The 16284-nt window shown below is 41.3% G+C and overlaps 1 protein-coding gene across 5 annotated transcripts in view; it reads right to left on the reverse strand.

The window, feature by feature from the left end:
• Positions 1–16031, reverse strand: part of col11a2 (collagen, type XI, alpha 2) — a 43543-nt gene extending 27512 nt beyond the window's left edge. For all 5 annotated transcript variants that reach the window (XM_068332317.1, XM_068332315.1, XM_068332314.1 and 2 more), the window contains exons 1-5: positions 15559–16031; positions 5386–5547; positions 3191–3401; positions 2819–2981; positions 2561–2683 (exon numbers count right to left, since the gene is read on the reverse strand). In XM_068332317.1, coding sequence (XP_068188418.1) covers positions 2561–2683; positions 2819–2981; positions 3191–3401; positions 5386–5547; positions 15559–15676 — 777 coding nt within the window. In that variant the 5' untranslated portion in view covers positions 15677–16031. The remainder of the gene's footprint in view (positions 1–2560; positions 2684–2818; positions 2982–3190; positions 3402–5385; positions 5548–15558) is intronic.
• Between the last annotated feature and the right edge of the window lie 253 nt (positions 16032–16284).

Genomic DNA, 16284 nt, shown 5'->3' on the forward strand with positions numbered 1-16284 from the left:
TCAGACTAGTGTGTAAATACATGCTAGTCACATAAAACCACAAAATAAATACAAAGAAAATCATTCTTACAACTCATGCTGATATATATAAAAAACATGCAAATATCATCGGAAATAAATAATAAATTAAAAAATGCTCCCTTAGTTATGCATGAAAAAAGGCCATCGTGTGAAATTATACTGCGTAAAAATTCAATACAAAACACAAACAATCTAAAAAGAGAAAGTACATGCAAATCATGTATTGTATGTCATACAAAAGCTATATGAACACATCATAAAAGCAAATAACACACACAAACATGTGCATTGATAATTCTTAGTTAACAGGTGGACTGGTGTGAAAATAGATGGCAGAGATATATAGTAGAAACATGCATTGACATCCTCCAAGACATTTGAGAAAACATGCAGGACAATAAAAACACATGCTCTGGTCAAATAGTATTTTATGTGTAGCCACTTGTATGTATTTCCTGTGCTATCATGTATTTTCATGAGGTAAGTTTGTCTCCAAAGAGAAAATACACAGCAATCATGTAAACCACACAGTAACTACATAGTAATGACACAGACCCATAAATCAAAATATGAATTGATTTAAATAAGTTGAGTCAAAATTCCTACCAATCAATATCTTAATATGATAATGATTATATGTTCTGATTTAACATGCATATATTCTGACATGGCTAACTTAATCTCACAGCCCAGCGTCCCAGATTGTGATAGAACTTTCTTTTTTTTTTGAACAACGCATGATAAGTGGTGAACATTTTGTTACACTACTAAACATTTAGGTCCACTCTATTCACTCAGTTTATGGTGGGATAGAATGTGTGATGAACTTGAGAAGATATGTGTGTATACCAACACAGCTGCACTCCCACCACCCCAGTGCCCCCACTTTCCCACATGTGAACGCACATACATTTATCACAACTCGTAAAAGACAATGAAGACAAAAAAAAAATATCACAGTGAGACACGATAATCCTGCGTGACGGAGACGGTTGAGACGAATGTGGATTAAAGGGAAGGTGGAATGTGACTAAAACAGGAGGTGTGGAGTGAGGAGGGATGAGGGAGAGATATCTAAAACCAAACACACACATTTTCAAACAAACGTTTGTTCATTTTGTGGATACTTAAATATCAGGAAAATTGAACTTATCATAGGAATTGTCTCATTAATACCCATCTCTCTCATTCCCTTTCTCTTCCACAAACCCTGCTTGTGTTCCTCGTCTCTTCCTCCCTCTTTACCTGTTGACTGGCGGCCCCAGGTTGGGGGGAGAGGGATGCAGTGGAGGAAGGAGCGCCTGTTGTTTCCTCATAATAATAGGGGTATTCATGGTCATCCTCCTCATCAAAGTACTAAAAGAGGTGGGGGGGAGTGGAGATATTGACAGATGGGAAAGATAGAGGGAAAGATGGTTTGGCAATCAGGAGCAAAGTGCATGAAAGGAGAGGAATGGGAGGATGGGAATGCAGGATGAGGGAGGGATACAGGTGTGAGTAAAGGTAAAGGGCACAGTGGTTGAAGGGGAATAAATGGGGGCAGTAAGAGTGGAGAAAATAAAACATTGTGATAGACAGCAAGAGATTTATCATTCATCAAAAGGGGTCTGTGCTGTGCTGATGGTAAAATGTTCAAATTCAGACGACCTTCATGAATGAAATGGCTGCAAAAATAAAGCAATGGGGGCAGAAAATGAATAAAACCACAGTGATTTATATTCATTCAGAAAAAGAACAGATCATGTGCTTTGGATGGATGAATGCAGAGGAAATTCACTCACTATCTATGACTGGTGTTATTCTCTATCCCCTACCTTTCTGTGATGATCAGAAAAAGTGACGCTAGTCAACTGCTGTGGAATTTCTTCAATGCAAACAGTAGAAAATGATGTTAAAATGTGCATTAAAAAGGTTTTTAAGTTTCCCCAGTGACATATAGACTGAGGAGGTGAAGAGGAAGGGTGATGATAGACTGTTGATGATGATGGGGATGCATGGGGAGGACAGAAAGAGACAGCAGGACTTTGATGACACGATCTGACCTTTAACTAAACCTGACAATTTCCCTTTCATTTTTTCAGGACCCTGAATGCAGCGTGCAAACTTTTTCACGATGTTCTAAAAACTGGAACAGCTGACAGAGAATACACAGTTCTACGTCACTCCGGGTGTCATTTTCTTGATGATCATTGATTCAGTACAAGAAAAGACATCAGATCCAGTGAAGATTCAGTTTTGTTTCTCTGTTCACGTTAATCAAATTTATAAATTGCCACAAAAAAATAATAATAATAAAAAAAAAAAAATCCAGGTTCTGTTCTGAGTAGATTTATCGGAGCTACGAATCATTTTATGAGTAAGTTGCATCAACAACACGATCTGGGGTTTGAACGGCTGCGACATTTGTGTAGGAACGATAACAAGAGGTAGAAAAAAGAGGAACAATCGTTAACATAACCCGCAGGATGTTTTTCCATGTAGTGTTTGATCAGAGTTCTCATCTGGGTGTGTGTGAACTCATGTTGATGGTGTTACTCACGTAGGTGTTGGGGTCCTGAGCCTGGGTCTTGGGCAGTGGGGAGTCACAGTCGGGGCTGTAGTGTTCACAGAAGTCGTAGGCGGCCTGGGGGTTGGAGGCAATCAGCAGCTGCTGGATGTCTCCCTGTGGAAAAGAGAAAAGCAATTTATTACACGTGTAAACGGAAACGTCATCAGCATACAAATCCACGTCTTTTCATCTTTCTATAAATAACTACACACTTCATCATTTGACAGTTTTGCCTATCGGAGTCCTCACCTGGAACACCTCCTCATCCAGCAGACGGGCTCCGAACACGGTGATGCCGTTGGTGTCCACCTCCGCCTTGCTGCTGCGAGGAAGAGGACGGCTCATCTTCTTCTTGCAGTCCAGCAGCAGGGTGACGTTTTTCTTTGAGACGGAGAAGGCGACGCGATGCCACCTGCAGACGCGGAGGAGACGGAAACGGAGGACAGATAAATATGTGATGCTACTGCAGGCCTCATTTATCACACACACACACACACACACACACACACACACACACACACACACACACACACACACACACACACACGGTTCCCCAGGACCCACATGACACTCAAGGTGTCAACTCAACCAGTCACAAACTGGTTGTTGCTGGTTACTGACTTGCCATCAGCCAGGTTGATGCCTCTGAACAGTGGGTAGTCCTCGGGGGCTGGTTTTCCATTCTGGTCCTCATACAGGAAAACAGGGGAGCGTCCCATTTCAATGCCCAGCTGCTGGATGCCCTGCTCGCTGTAGATAGAGAGGAGGAAGGCCTGGAGGCCAGCCTGGGCCTTGATCAGAGCCATTACGGAGAAATTCTCTGGGAATCGACCTGTATATGAGGAAGAGGAGGGGTTAATTAATTACACACAGTTAAAGTCTGCATGTCTGCTGGTTGATAAAAATATGTTTTCTTTATAATTTAAGGGTTTTGAGGCTATTTTTATAAGGCTGGAATGGATTGAAATGACTTTAGCTATTTTTGTGTGACTTACGAGCTCAATCGCGGAACGGATTCAACTTCTATCTCGAGTTTCTACAGTAATAAAAAATAATAACATACCTATCAAAATGTCAAAAACAAGCAAGGCAGTCAGAGACTGCAACATCCCTGAATTCAACATTTCACCCTGAACTACACATTTTTGTGCCTCTGGCTTCCTGAAAATGTTGCTTTTTGTTTTGTGACCATATTTCATCAGGGTTCAGAGACGTGCACCTGGAAAAAAAGGTATAAAACTGAAAATTTGACCTTGACCTAGTTTTTCAAGGTTAAGGTTGCGATCTAATTTTCGTCTCCTTGCCTCCCTGAATATAACGCCTTTTGTTTCGTTTTTCTATTTCTCATCCTGAGATTTGTGCAAAAACATGTTAAAAAAAAAAAAAGTTGAAATTTGACCTTGAACTAGTTTTCTCAAGGTCAAATTTCAACTTGTAAGAAAAAAATATTTTAAAAGAGAGGGTCATTATAGACTGGACCACATATTGTCAGACTTTACAGAGAGTATTCGTCTTTCTACTTGCGTATCTTCTGACAGAGAACGATATCACGGTAAAGATCAGCTGATTAAAGACAGAATTCAGTCCTGGGTGAAGTTTTGCCGTAGACGATGAAGACACGTAATAACAGGTGAGCAGAAACCTCAGGAAATGAGCTCAAAATGTACTTTGAGTTTAGAGGATTGCTTCATAACCACATAAATGCTCCTTTCTCTAATCTCTCCTCACTCCAGGGTGTCAGACAGAAAACTAACTTTAATTTGTTATGGCTCTCCAGAACACCTTAAATGGGTTCCTGCACTGCAACCCATAATTATACTATTATATTTTATATCCATGATCAATTAAGCGTAGAATGCAATTGTCTCACTTTACGCCACAGATGTTATTTTAAAACACATGAGAGCCTGTTGAGTATTGCAGACTGTACTGCTGATTACACGTCTGTACAGTCAGGAATTTATTTTTATGCTAAATACGTTTAATCTGAAGTCGATCAGGCAGAACTGTGTTCAGACACATGAACGCGGGTTCATTCTGGTTCTGGTTCTTCTGCCCCATCAAGACAGAAAAAAAAAATCAAATGCCTTAAATTTTCCATTAAAACTAACATTATCTGAGTCATTCATTCATTTAACCAGTAACAGAAATGACAAGTATTTATGAAAGGATTTGTCAAACTCATTTTCACCACGTCAGCGTCACGACTGTCCTCAATGGGCCAGAAATAAATTAAAAACGTGACTAAATATAAGTCAATGTAATATAAAATAAATATAACTAACATAAATCCTTTTAATTTGTCAGATTATTAAATCCGCAGAGCTCCATCAATCAAGGATCAAATTATCAATGAATAAAGAAAAATAACATCAAACACAAGTTAGGACATTAACTTTGTTCAAAAAAAAATTTTTTTGGTCAAAGTTAAAATTAGCTGAATTACTGCATTGTGGGAAATGTAGTTGTAGTCAACGCAAACTTTTTTTCCTATTTTTTTTTAGATACTCTGACTTCTGCTCTGGCGGGCCACATAAAACGATATGGTGGGCCACATTTGGCCCCCGGGCCTTGACTTTGACCCATGTGATTTATGGTAATGTTAACTGTGTTTAATATGGGTTTTGGGAGCTCTTTCAGGTTATCACTGTTGTGGGTGCTCCTCATGGTGGAGCTTTTATTCTCCATTCATCTCCAGACAGATGTTCATGTTCTTGTTTTCAGACCCCCCTCCCCTCCTGTGGCTCTGATCAGAAGACATGGCTGTAATTCTTTGTATGGCGGGTCTGTTGAGGTCCGGTTCGCTTGAGGCCTACCTGAGAAGAGCTGCTTGGTGGGGGCGGAGATCTGAGCCTTCTTGCTGATGCGGTAAGCGTGATCTGGGCTCCCTGAGCGACGGGATGCACAGAAGCCGGGGACTTTCTTCACGCCCTCGGGGAGGGATGGGACCTGCAGAGCCTTCAGCACATCCACTGGGTCTGAGGTGGGGGGGGGGGGCAGAAACAAAAGTGTTACCATATCTTTTCTAACTCTTTAAGAGAAGGATGTAAGCATCTTAGTTCAGCTTGACGTCACCATCAGCTGTTATTTCAACTGCCTGCATTCACTTCTTTACAAGGGGGTGGATGTCTGAGTAACGCTCTTAATTCAAGGCAGAATGACAAAGATGGAAAATTCTGAAGAGGTTTAGAGCAAAATCTTGATTTTTTTTTTTTTTTAAATTTTGATTAAAACATGTAGTTAAACATGCATAAAAAGTCAAAATAAAAGCGACACACAAATAAAAAGTGAATTCAAAAGAAAATGAAGTAAGCTGGTGACAGCTGGGGCAGTTCTTATAGTACATCTAAGGTGGCGCTGATGCATTTCTCATGTAAAAACTGAAGCGATGATGAAACATCTGAGTTAATCAAGTTTCACTTTTCTCTCCAATTTTATTATTCCATCAACAGGAATCATCTGGGTTAAATAGTGTTGTATATTAGACAGGGGAGGTGATCAAATACATCGCAAATAAAATTCAAACTATCAAAAGGCTCAAATATGTGTTGTTATTGGGTTAGTCAGACATGCACTCCACAGGATGACCTAAAAAGAAAAATCTGGTTTCCATGGAGATGACAAAAATTATTTGTGCAAAGTTCAAAATGTCAAAAGTTACATAATTCATGTAGTATAATATTTATAAATCATAATGGATCATATTTAAAAATATTTATGGTATTTTCTTTTAAAAACATGGTCTATGTTAAAGAGATGCTGATATTTGTGCTCTTGTTCTAAAGCATCAGGTAGAAGATATTTCCCAGGGAATGTCATCATATAGAACTCAGCATGTTTGAGAAGCACAACAGAAAACACAACAACATGATTCACAAAAAAATCACACATCTGGAAATATGAAGGGTAATAATAATAATAATAGTAATAATAATAATAATTATTATTATTATAAATATTATTATTATTATTATTATTATTATTATTATTATTATTATTATTATTACTATTGTTATTATATTAGGTGTCAACCCAACAGTCCATTAATGCCAGTTTACACCAGGTAGAGAAAGAAGAAGAGGAGAGGGGATAAGGGGAAGCGATAGAGTCACTCTCCTTTTCTCAAACTTTTCTTTCTTTCACTTTTTCAACTTTCTGTTCAGTTCAACCTTCAGGCTGCATTCTGTTTTGGATTCCTTTATGCATGCCATTCAATGCATTCATCACCTTCTTGTTATGAAGGTGAAAGAGAAAATAAACACATTCACGACTTTTCATTGTCGTTGAGCCCTGATATTTTCAATGTAGTGACAAAAAAAAAAAAAAAAAAATTTCCGACTTAATGTGCAATGAACAAACTTTTTAAACTTTCCAAATAAAGAGGTGCTGTTCTTTTTTTGCCATATTTTTGAGACAAATTGGGAGTGAGAAAGAGTGTGAGGGCATTGAAATCGAGACGTAGAAGTTCAGGCAAAGATGGAGTGTATGTGTATGTGTGTGTGTGTGTGCGTGTGTGTGTGTGTGTGTGTGTGTGTGTGTGTGTGTGTGTGTGTGTGTGTGTGTGTGTGTGTGTGTGTGTGTGTGACAGTAGATTGCAGGGGCACTAGATCAGATTGCAGCCTCACTGCACCAACACAATGTATTGCTCTGTTATCCGCTGCCTGCCCAGCTCACATCTGCAGCCGGGGCCCTTCCTGCCTGGAGGACCACAATCACGACAAAAACACACCCTCAAAAATAACACATAGGGCCACAGAGGTACACAGTCACACAACCCAGTCCAGAAAAACATCCATATGCCCCATGAGATGACGAGAGGCAAATATAACAGTAAGCAAGGTAGAAAAACAGAAGGGGGCACAAACTCTCTCTTTGCTTTCTTTCTTCTCCTGCTGCCACTCCATGAGACCTCTACAGCAAAAGTGTTCACAGATGGCAACAGCCCTGTGATGTAAACGAAGGCAATTACACTGCTGTCACTGAGACAGGAAACAGCGCTCCCATGTGAGGCAAAACGCCTCAATAGGTCAAGTCTTTACCCTAAATGTTACAGACAGACGCACATGCAGCTACCTGCTGTCTACCTGACTCAGTGTGTGTACATACCTTTGGTCAAGGTGGCCCACGGAGGCTCTTCTGATTTACTCACACACACACATGTATAAACACTACAGGATTTATTTATAATTTTATCTTCTAGTGAAATTATTTTCTATGAAAAGACAAGATTACAAAGTGACGACGAGCAAATATGATCTAAACTAACTTTAGATCGCAAAACTGGTGTAAAACTGGTGCGCACGCACACACGCACACACACACACACACACACACACACACACACACACACACACACGCACACACACACACACACGCACACACACACACACGCACACACATACACACACCAGCAGTATGTTTGGCTGCAGTTCAGAACAGTCGCCACTAGATGGCGCTGAAACTGATTTAATGAACTGACAGGCACCTCCATCCACTGCTCACAGTGAGGCCCTGGAGCCACATGCTGCTGCCACACAAACACTAAACAATGTTAATTAAGCTCAATTAATCTACGAGGTGACTCTCTGCTAGCAAACAGAAGACACACACCACCTGTCTTAGCAGGACGCAGCTGGATACACAGAGCAGAACCTGTGTTTACACTGGTCAAGATGGGGTTCAGCCTCCTGGGGTTCTACACCAAAAGTTAAATTACATTAATGAAAGAGAGACTCATATAAATGTACCATGTGTCTTATAAAACAATCTTTTGGCTGGAGTCTATCCCAGCATGTTCCCAGTTAAAGACAATCCTGAGATGAATAGATGAATATGAATATGTCGTGTACTGAAACGTTAATATAGCACACACACATGCACACGGAACACACACATCAGTGCAGACACCCCCTGAAGACCAAGGTCACGCATCACTGTAGACGTGTGTGAAGAGACAACCGCGTCGATCTCAGGGCTCAAGGAAATCCTGTACTTCCTGTCTGCTGAGGATACTCTGTGTGTGTGTGTGTGTGTGTGTGTGTGTGTGTGTGTGTGTGTGTGTGTGTGTGTGTGTGTGTGTGTGTGTGTGTGTGTGTGTGTGTGTGTGTGTGTGTGTGTGTGTGTGTGTCCTTTCCTCCTTTGGTACAGCTGTGCCAAATTCCAGACACACACTCCAGCTGACACGTTGACCCCTCACCTCTCACCTCAACACAACGACCACATTGTTAGACATGGAGAGTAGAGGGACGCCATATATAACACACTCACACACACACGCACACACACACACACACACACACACACACACACACACACACACACACACACACACAACACTTGACACACATTTTATATTCTAAATTCATCAAATAGCCGCCCTTTGCTTCATGAGGTCGTCTCCTGAAATGGTTTCTACAACATTCTGAAGGAGCTCCTGGAGATGCTGAGAACTTGTTGGACTTCCCTCTGTGGTGCCATCGCACCCCAAACCAACTCCATTGATTTTAGGTCAGGTGACTGTGGTGGCCAGGTCATGTGACGCACCACTCCATTACTCTCAGATAGTCTTCATAGAGTCTGGAGGTGTGTCTGGGTTCAACTTCCTGTCGGAAATAAATGATGGTTCAACTAAACACAAACCGGATGGGGTGGCAGGTCGCTGCAGGATGATGCTGGGGTCGCAAATTTGGAATAAATCCCCGATGGTGTCACCAACAACGCCCCCCACACCTTCTCCTCCTCCAAAGTGGAACATGCATGAGGAGAACACGCGTGTGTTCATCTGTTTGGTCCATTCCTTGTGCTTTTTGGTCCAAATAAATCTCTTCTGCTGGTTGTGATTTCTCAGCAGCCATCGGACCATGAAGGTTCTCTCTGTCTCCTCTGAACAGTTGATTAGAACCATTTCTGGAGACGACCTCGTGAAGCTCATTGAGAAAAGAACAAAAGCTTACAAAACTGTCATCAAAGAAAAGGTTGGGGACTCTAACATATAAAACACATTTACAGTTATTTCACAAGTTTTTGTTTGCTACATAATTCTATATATCTTACTTCATAGTGTTTATGTTCTCAGTTTGTATCTACAATGTAGAAATAAAGACAAACCATTGGATGAGAAGATGCGTCCATTTTTGACAGCTAGCGTCTATGCAAAGCTGCACAAACTCATCTGCAAACCAATTATTAAGCATCACTGAGAATAAATTAAAGATGGTCGGTCTCCCATGGGCCTTAGTTCAGAAATCAATCAAAATTAATTCCAAAGAATTTCAAACATAAAAGTAATTTCTGACAGAATCTCCATGTAAACTGAACTCCAGCTGTTGTCTTTCCAGCTGTGTGCCTTTCCGCCCAGCCGACCGCCATCTGACGGTCAGGCATTTAAATTACTGCAAGTTATAATTTTCAGCATTGTGCTTCATAGTTGGGATGTATTTATAGCGCTTTGTGTTGACAGACTGAAATTCCATTTGGAGTGGCCATTATGTTAAAAGGCATTTCTTAGACTTTACATTGTTAATCAGCTGAAAACAGGAAACAAACAAACAAACAAACAAACAAACAAACAAACAAACAAACCAGAAGAAGAATACCAGAACAATGCTTTACTGTGAAGCTACAGTAATGTTTTGTCACTGGATTTGACTGAATCTTCCTCAACAACTCATTCAAACACAACTTATTTCTTTCTGAAAGGATCTGAGCAATCGTTTTCATCAGCTCATTCATTCATTCTTTCATTCATTTTCCAATTTCATCATCTGAGAAATATAAAAATCCATCTGTCTTCAACATTTCAAAGTGATAAAAAATTATCCAAATAAAGCACAAAAACCTGGAACTTCTCAGTTTATGAGCATTTAAGAGCCCATGTAAGAGATTTACAAAAGATTCAAGTTAAACACCTGCTTTTTGAATAAAATCATGCTGCAAGATAAAAAGCAGATTGAATCTGTTTTACTCTCCTGGTAAAGAGGACGTTGAACCAGGAAAAAATGGACATCATTTATCCTGGCATGAACTAATAAGGCTTCTATCAACACTGATTATTCTACATCTATCAGGACAGATTATTCTACATCTATCAGGACAGATTATTCTACATCTATCAGGACAGATTATTCTACATCTATCAGGACAGATTATTCTACATCTATCAGGACAGATTATTCTACATCTATCAGGACAGATTATTCTACATCTATCAGGACAGATTATTCTACATCTATCAGGACAGATTATTCTACATCTATCAGGACAGATTATTCTACATCAGCACTGATTTCACACTGCGAATGAATTCAGCAGTCGTTTATGCGTCACTACAGGGCCTTGTCAGCATTCACCCTGCTGCAGCCTGACGTGGTTTCTTTACCCCCCCCCCCTTTGAGGAGGTGCTGCCAGCAGCGCTCCCAGGTCCTCCACTGTCCCCTGGTTGCCATTATGTGGTGTGTGTCCCTCTGTGTGAGCTGCCCTGGTGCTGCCAGCCTGTGTCGTGCTGGAGCCTCGTGTGGTTTCAGGGCTGGCGGCCGCAGTCTCAGTTTGGATCTGAGGGTGGATGCTGACACCACAAGGCCTTTGGGAACCGCAGGACCAGCAGACAGTCTCTGCAGCCTGCTATCACATGGGACAGACATAGAGTGAGGGAAGAAAATAGAAACCTGTCTGAGGTCTGTCCATGTGTCTGTGCTGAAAGTTAGAACTTCACAGCTCCGTTCTTCCTGCACCTGTTTCCACCTGACAAGTTTGAAGGCAGGAACCTTCAGCTGAATTTAATGTTGCTGCAACTTTATTAAGTTTTGCTCCAAATAAGCTGCTTATTAATGTTCCACATACTAATTTTATAACAAACTGTGTAAATTTGTGCAGCTCACCTGACTGAGTCGTAGAGGGAGCTCTCTGCTTTAACGTGTCAGAGGCTGAGATGCTCCGGTGGGCTGACGGGGAGAGGAGGGTGGCTGACGGGCGCATGGACAGATTTCTGAAAATGTCACCACTGTGGGACGAATAAAGCATTATCTTATCTTATCTTATCTTATCTTATCTTATCTTATCTTATCTTATCTTATCTTATCTTATCTTATCTTATCTTATCTTATTTTATCTTATTTTATCTAATTTTACTTAATATAATATACTCTAATCTAATCTAATCTAATCTAATGTGATCTATTCTATTCTTATTTTATTTTATTTTATTTTATTTTATTTTATTTTATTTTATTTTATTTTATTTTATTTTATCTCATCTTATCTTATTTGATCTCATTTTATCTAATCCTATCTAATCTTATTTTAAATGTGTGCTTTGAGAAGTTTTCCAGTGGAGTGGGTGGACTGATGGTTTAGACCACAGATCTCTTCACTATACAGTACTTTTGAAATGGTTCATCCATATCTCACATGCATTATTTGCCTTCTTCTTCCACCCAAAGCGTCTGACTTCAGACTTCTTGTGAGCCAATCAAACTTTGACGTTACATGTCATAACAGGTTAAGTAATGACACAAAATAAATAAAATACTGCAAAATATCCTTCAGATCGCCTGTCACACAAAATGACACGACTGGGTGACATCTGGATGACCTTCCAGTGAACAGAATGTAGAATGAAGGACCTCCAGGTAACAAACTCCATCGTACAAAACAACACTACTTTCCTCCTGTTGCCCTTTTTATTATTTTTAAAAAATCTCTGGTTCTGACAGTTAAGTTTGAATAAAGTAAGGATGAATGAAGTAGCTTTGATTGATTGATTGATTGAACCACTGGAAATCACCATTACCTAGACCTATTTTTGAATTGTCATTAATAAGGTTGTCTGGGTACCTTATCACTGCATGTAAAAACACAGCTGTTCACACACCCTCCTCCTACACAGACTGACCAGAATCAGTACAATAACAGGAATAGAATCGAAACTAGGAATAGAATCCAGCTCAGACAGTCTGTCATTAGAAAACTGGAACGGCCTCCTGCCGCTCTTGTACATCTTCTACTAAAGCAGAATGCCTTTCAGAAATGATGCCCAACTATCTGTATGACATGAAATCACCATCTAAGAATAAAAGCAAGAATGAAGAACCATCATCTACATTCAGAACAGAGGCCACAGATTCATTTCTTCTGAAGTAAAAATATTTTAATGTTGCATGTGTCCTCACGTGTGATGCTCTGTCTGTTCTTGAGGCCCCCAATGATTGAGACTAACCATTCATACTTGTTTACTCTGTTATCATCAATAAACTGAACCCATAAATGCCACAGTGAGACCATCTAGTCACAAAACACCAATCTGGACAGCTCAGGTCTGGATGTGGAGCAGCAGAGCTGCAAGAACCTGTGAGAAAATGATGACAAAGCAGAGGAAAATCAAAAGGGAACCGATTAAAAGCTGCCTGAGTGAGTCATGTGTTAAGTTATGGAAGCCTGAAATACCACACACTTCAACGGAGTCAGGGAGGAGACTGTCAGTCCCTCCTCTGCCCCCGTCATACAGGAGCTCTATTCACCCAGGGAGAGGAGCTCTGGGTTAAGTTTTGTTTGGCCAGGCCCGGGACAGACCGGCCTTTGAGGAGCACTCCGCTTTGAAATGGGGATGAGGAACATCCATGTCAAGAAAATATTGCCCTCTGATTTTCTCCTCCTTTGAACAAAACTCTGCTTTCATGCCCCTTCTAGGCGCGCTGCTCTCTGGGTAATGGTTGTGCCTCATTCACCCTCCCCCCACCCCCCACCTCCCACCAGTCTTCGTTCTCCCAGATTCTGACCGCTTTCCTCTCTAAATCGGTCTTTCACAGTTTGGGTGGGGCCCAGTTACAACTTACACTAACATCTGCGCTGCTCCCCCGCAATTACGCGCACAGACGCGCCGCGCACACGGCGCTGCAGCGCGTCTGGAGAAATACGCGCAGGAGCGCGCAGGAGCCCCACACTGCTGGTCACTAGGGTCGGTGACTAAAAGCAGGGTTTAATTAGAGTGACTAAAACAGTAGCAGGGGGTCAACAGATTAAAAAACGTTTTAAAAAGCGTCTTTTAAAATGAGGAGTACGCGAACCTGCGCTCCGCGTTCCACACAGAGGCTCATTCACACCGGTGGAATAAATTTACACACCCTGTACTGGGGAAAAAACATCCATAGCTCGCAGACGCATATGCACAAACACAACTGTACAAAGCGCACATAGACACGGGGACACTGAACGCTTTCACTCCCAAACCCCTGCGTCCGAGGTGCTCCGCCGCATAATAACCTATTCATAAAGAGCAAAAAATGTCTCAGGCTTCCGCCTCCAAAATACACATGGGAGACGACGGGAAGGTGCAATCGCCTCTCGCAATCTGAAATTGGAAACGGGGCCAAAGAATACACTGGAGGAGGGCAAATGATGTTACAAAAGCCCCCTTGGTTCATGGGTTGTTCCCGTGTGCTGTCAAGACGAGGACTGAAGCGCCTCCGATGCTTCCGCTGTGCCTACATATGTTAAAGTTGTCTAAAAACTGTATAAATCCTAACTTTCTTTGGCAGATTGAAAGTTTCAGATTTTCAAACATTCACAACTAAGTTGATAAAAACATGATAAAGAAAAAAACAGCAGAAAAATTGAATGGAATCCTTTTACAGTCCGTGTGACGTCCAAAAAAATAAAACAAAGATCCTGTGTTCAACCTTTAAAGCTCAAAATATGACATTCACCCCAATTTTAAAGATATACCTTCATTTGTATAATGAAGTTATATACAGTATATATTAAATTTATTATACAAATGTTTCATTTTCTTTGCTGTGTTTGTTTTATGTCAACTTGCGTCAGTGCGCATGAACAGATTCCGTCCGGGTTCTGCTCTGGTCTTAGAATCAATAGATTCTGTGTTAATAATATCCTGACGACCAGAGCCCCCCCCCCAGTGAACTGCAGCACAAACAGATTCAAGTCAGGCGACTTGACCTATAAATGTGGACAAAGTGACTAAAAGCATGGAGTTTAAACCGAAGTAGGACAGGACGAGATAATCTCTTCAACAAATGAGAAAAAAAACAACATGTTTCCAAAACTTTCCAGGCTTAGAGTCACATCCCCCCAAACTGGAAGCAGTCACCCTCCCTCACTGGGACCCTCAGACTGCCGTCAATGGACTGGTGCACAGGTTAAACCAGTAACCGCTCCACGGTCACTCTCACTCTCAGGCCAACATTCATGCGCAAAGCTGAAAAATACTAATAGAAATATCATAAACAGAAAGTTTATTGGAAAGTTTCAAGTTTCAAAATATGAACGAACTACCCTGAGTGGTAAAAAAAGGAATATCCCTCTTCCAAAACTTTAGGGGAATTGCAAAGAAAATGCAGAGGAAAAAAAGATAAATAGTCTTTAAATGATAAAAAGCAGTGTTGTGATCTCAGACAGGGGGGGGGGTGTTTGCTCTACGGTCCTCCAGCCCTGCTGAGATGACACCTGTCAGCAGGCTGCATCCATCCGGACACAGGGAGACGCTGGAGGAAGTTATTCAGATCACATTTACGCGTTCGTCGGTTTCTCTGCAGCAGAACTCGGATAAAAGGAAGATGATTTATCAGATTAATGAACAAAGAACTACCTTTTCATTACAATGAGAAAATATGCTCTAAAACCGTGTTGTCTTTACGATAATCTTCATTGCTTTTAGACGCAGCACCGAACTTTTCCCTTTCGCTGTTCATCCGACATACAATCCTTCTCCCACTGATCTCTACTTCAAGGCCTCAAGGAACCAGAGAGAAAACACAAGTTACCTGAAGATGCGTTTAGGAAAATGACAATTTTCTGAACATCCCGGTCCCGACACTAAGAGCAATGGGGTTGATGTTGTTAGAACCGCTCCTTTACGCGTGCGTAAAGTCTGATACTGGATGAAGAGCACGTTTTTACGCATAGTAAAAGAATAAAATGTAATCAAACCAAGAGTCCAACCAAAACTAGACACAGAAATGAGAGCAACGTCTTACCTGCCCGAACCACGGAAGTTTGGCAAACGACGAGTGCAACGGTTACCAAGGCGAAGGATGAGAAACCCATGCGCCATGGTCTCCGTTTCTTTCGGAAGGGACAATCGCCAGTATCCATAGTGTTGCAGTAGTTTGTCGTCCTGGTGGAGCTGTGAGTGTAGATATGTTGAAAGTTATCCTCTCACAGAAAGCCAGCCGAACGAGGGAGACCCGACCGAACCTTCTCCGAGGACCAAATAAAGGCACGCCTCTGGAGACGTCTCTGCTCTCTCCCGGAGACTCTCCTTAATGAGATACCTTTATCTGTATCTGTTAATGCATAAAACTAAACTCTAAAGGGAGTTTGGGGGTGAATAAATATTTTTATTTTAACCTTTAACCCCTTAGTGCTAAAGCCCCATTGAGTCAGAGCGGGTACGAGTACCCAGAGTGGAGAGAGCAGCAGAGAGACTTAGAATCACGCTCTCCCTCCCTTCTCTCTCTTTTCGACTCCCCTTCTTTACTTACACCCTTACTCCCACAAAGAGTGAGAGCGTGTGTGTGTGTGTGTGTGTGTGTGTGTGTGTGTGTGTGTGTGTGTGTGTGTGTGTGTGTGTGTGTGTGTGTGTGTGTGTGTGTGTGTGTGTGTGTGTGTGTGTGTGTGTGTGTGTGTGTGTGTGTGTGTGTGCCTGTGAGAGAGAGAATGAATAAGCAGAAGGGGAATAGAGGGCGTGCGTAATGCGCCCT

This window comes from Antennarius striatus, chromosome 14 (assembly GCF_040054535.1).
Source record: "Antennarius striatus isolate MH-2024 chromosome 14, ASM4005453v1, whole genome shotgun sequence".
NCBI lineage: Eukaryota > Metazoa > Chordata > Actinopteri > Lophiiformes > Antennariidae > Antennarius > Antennarius striatus.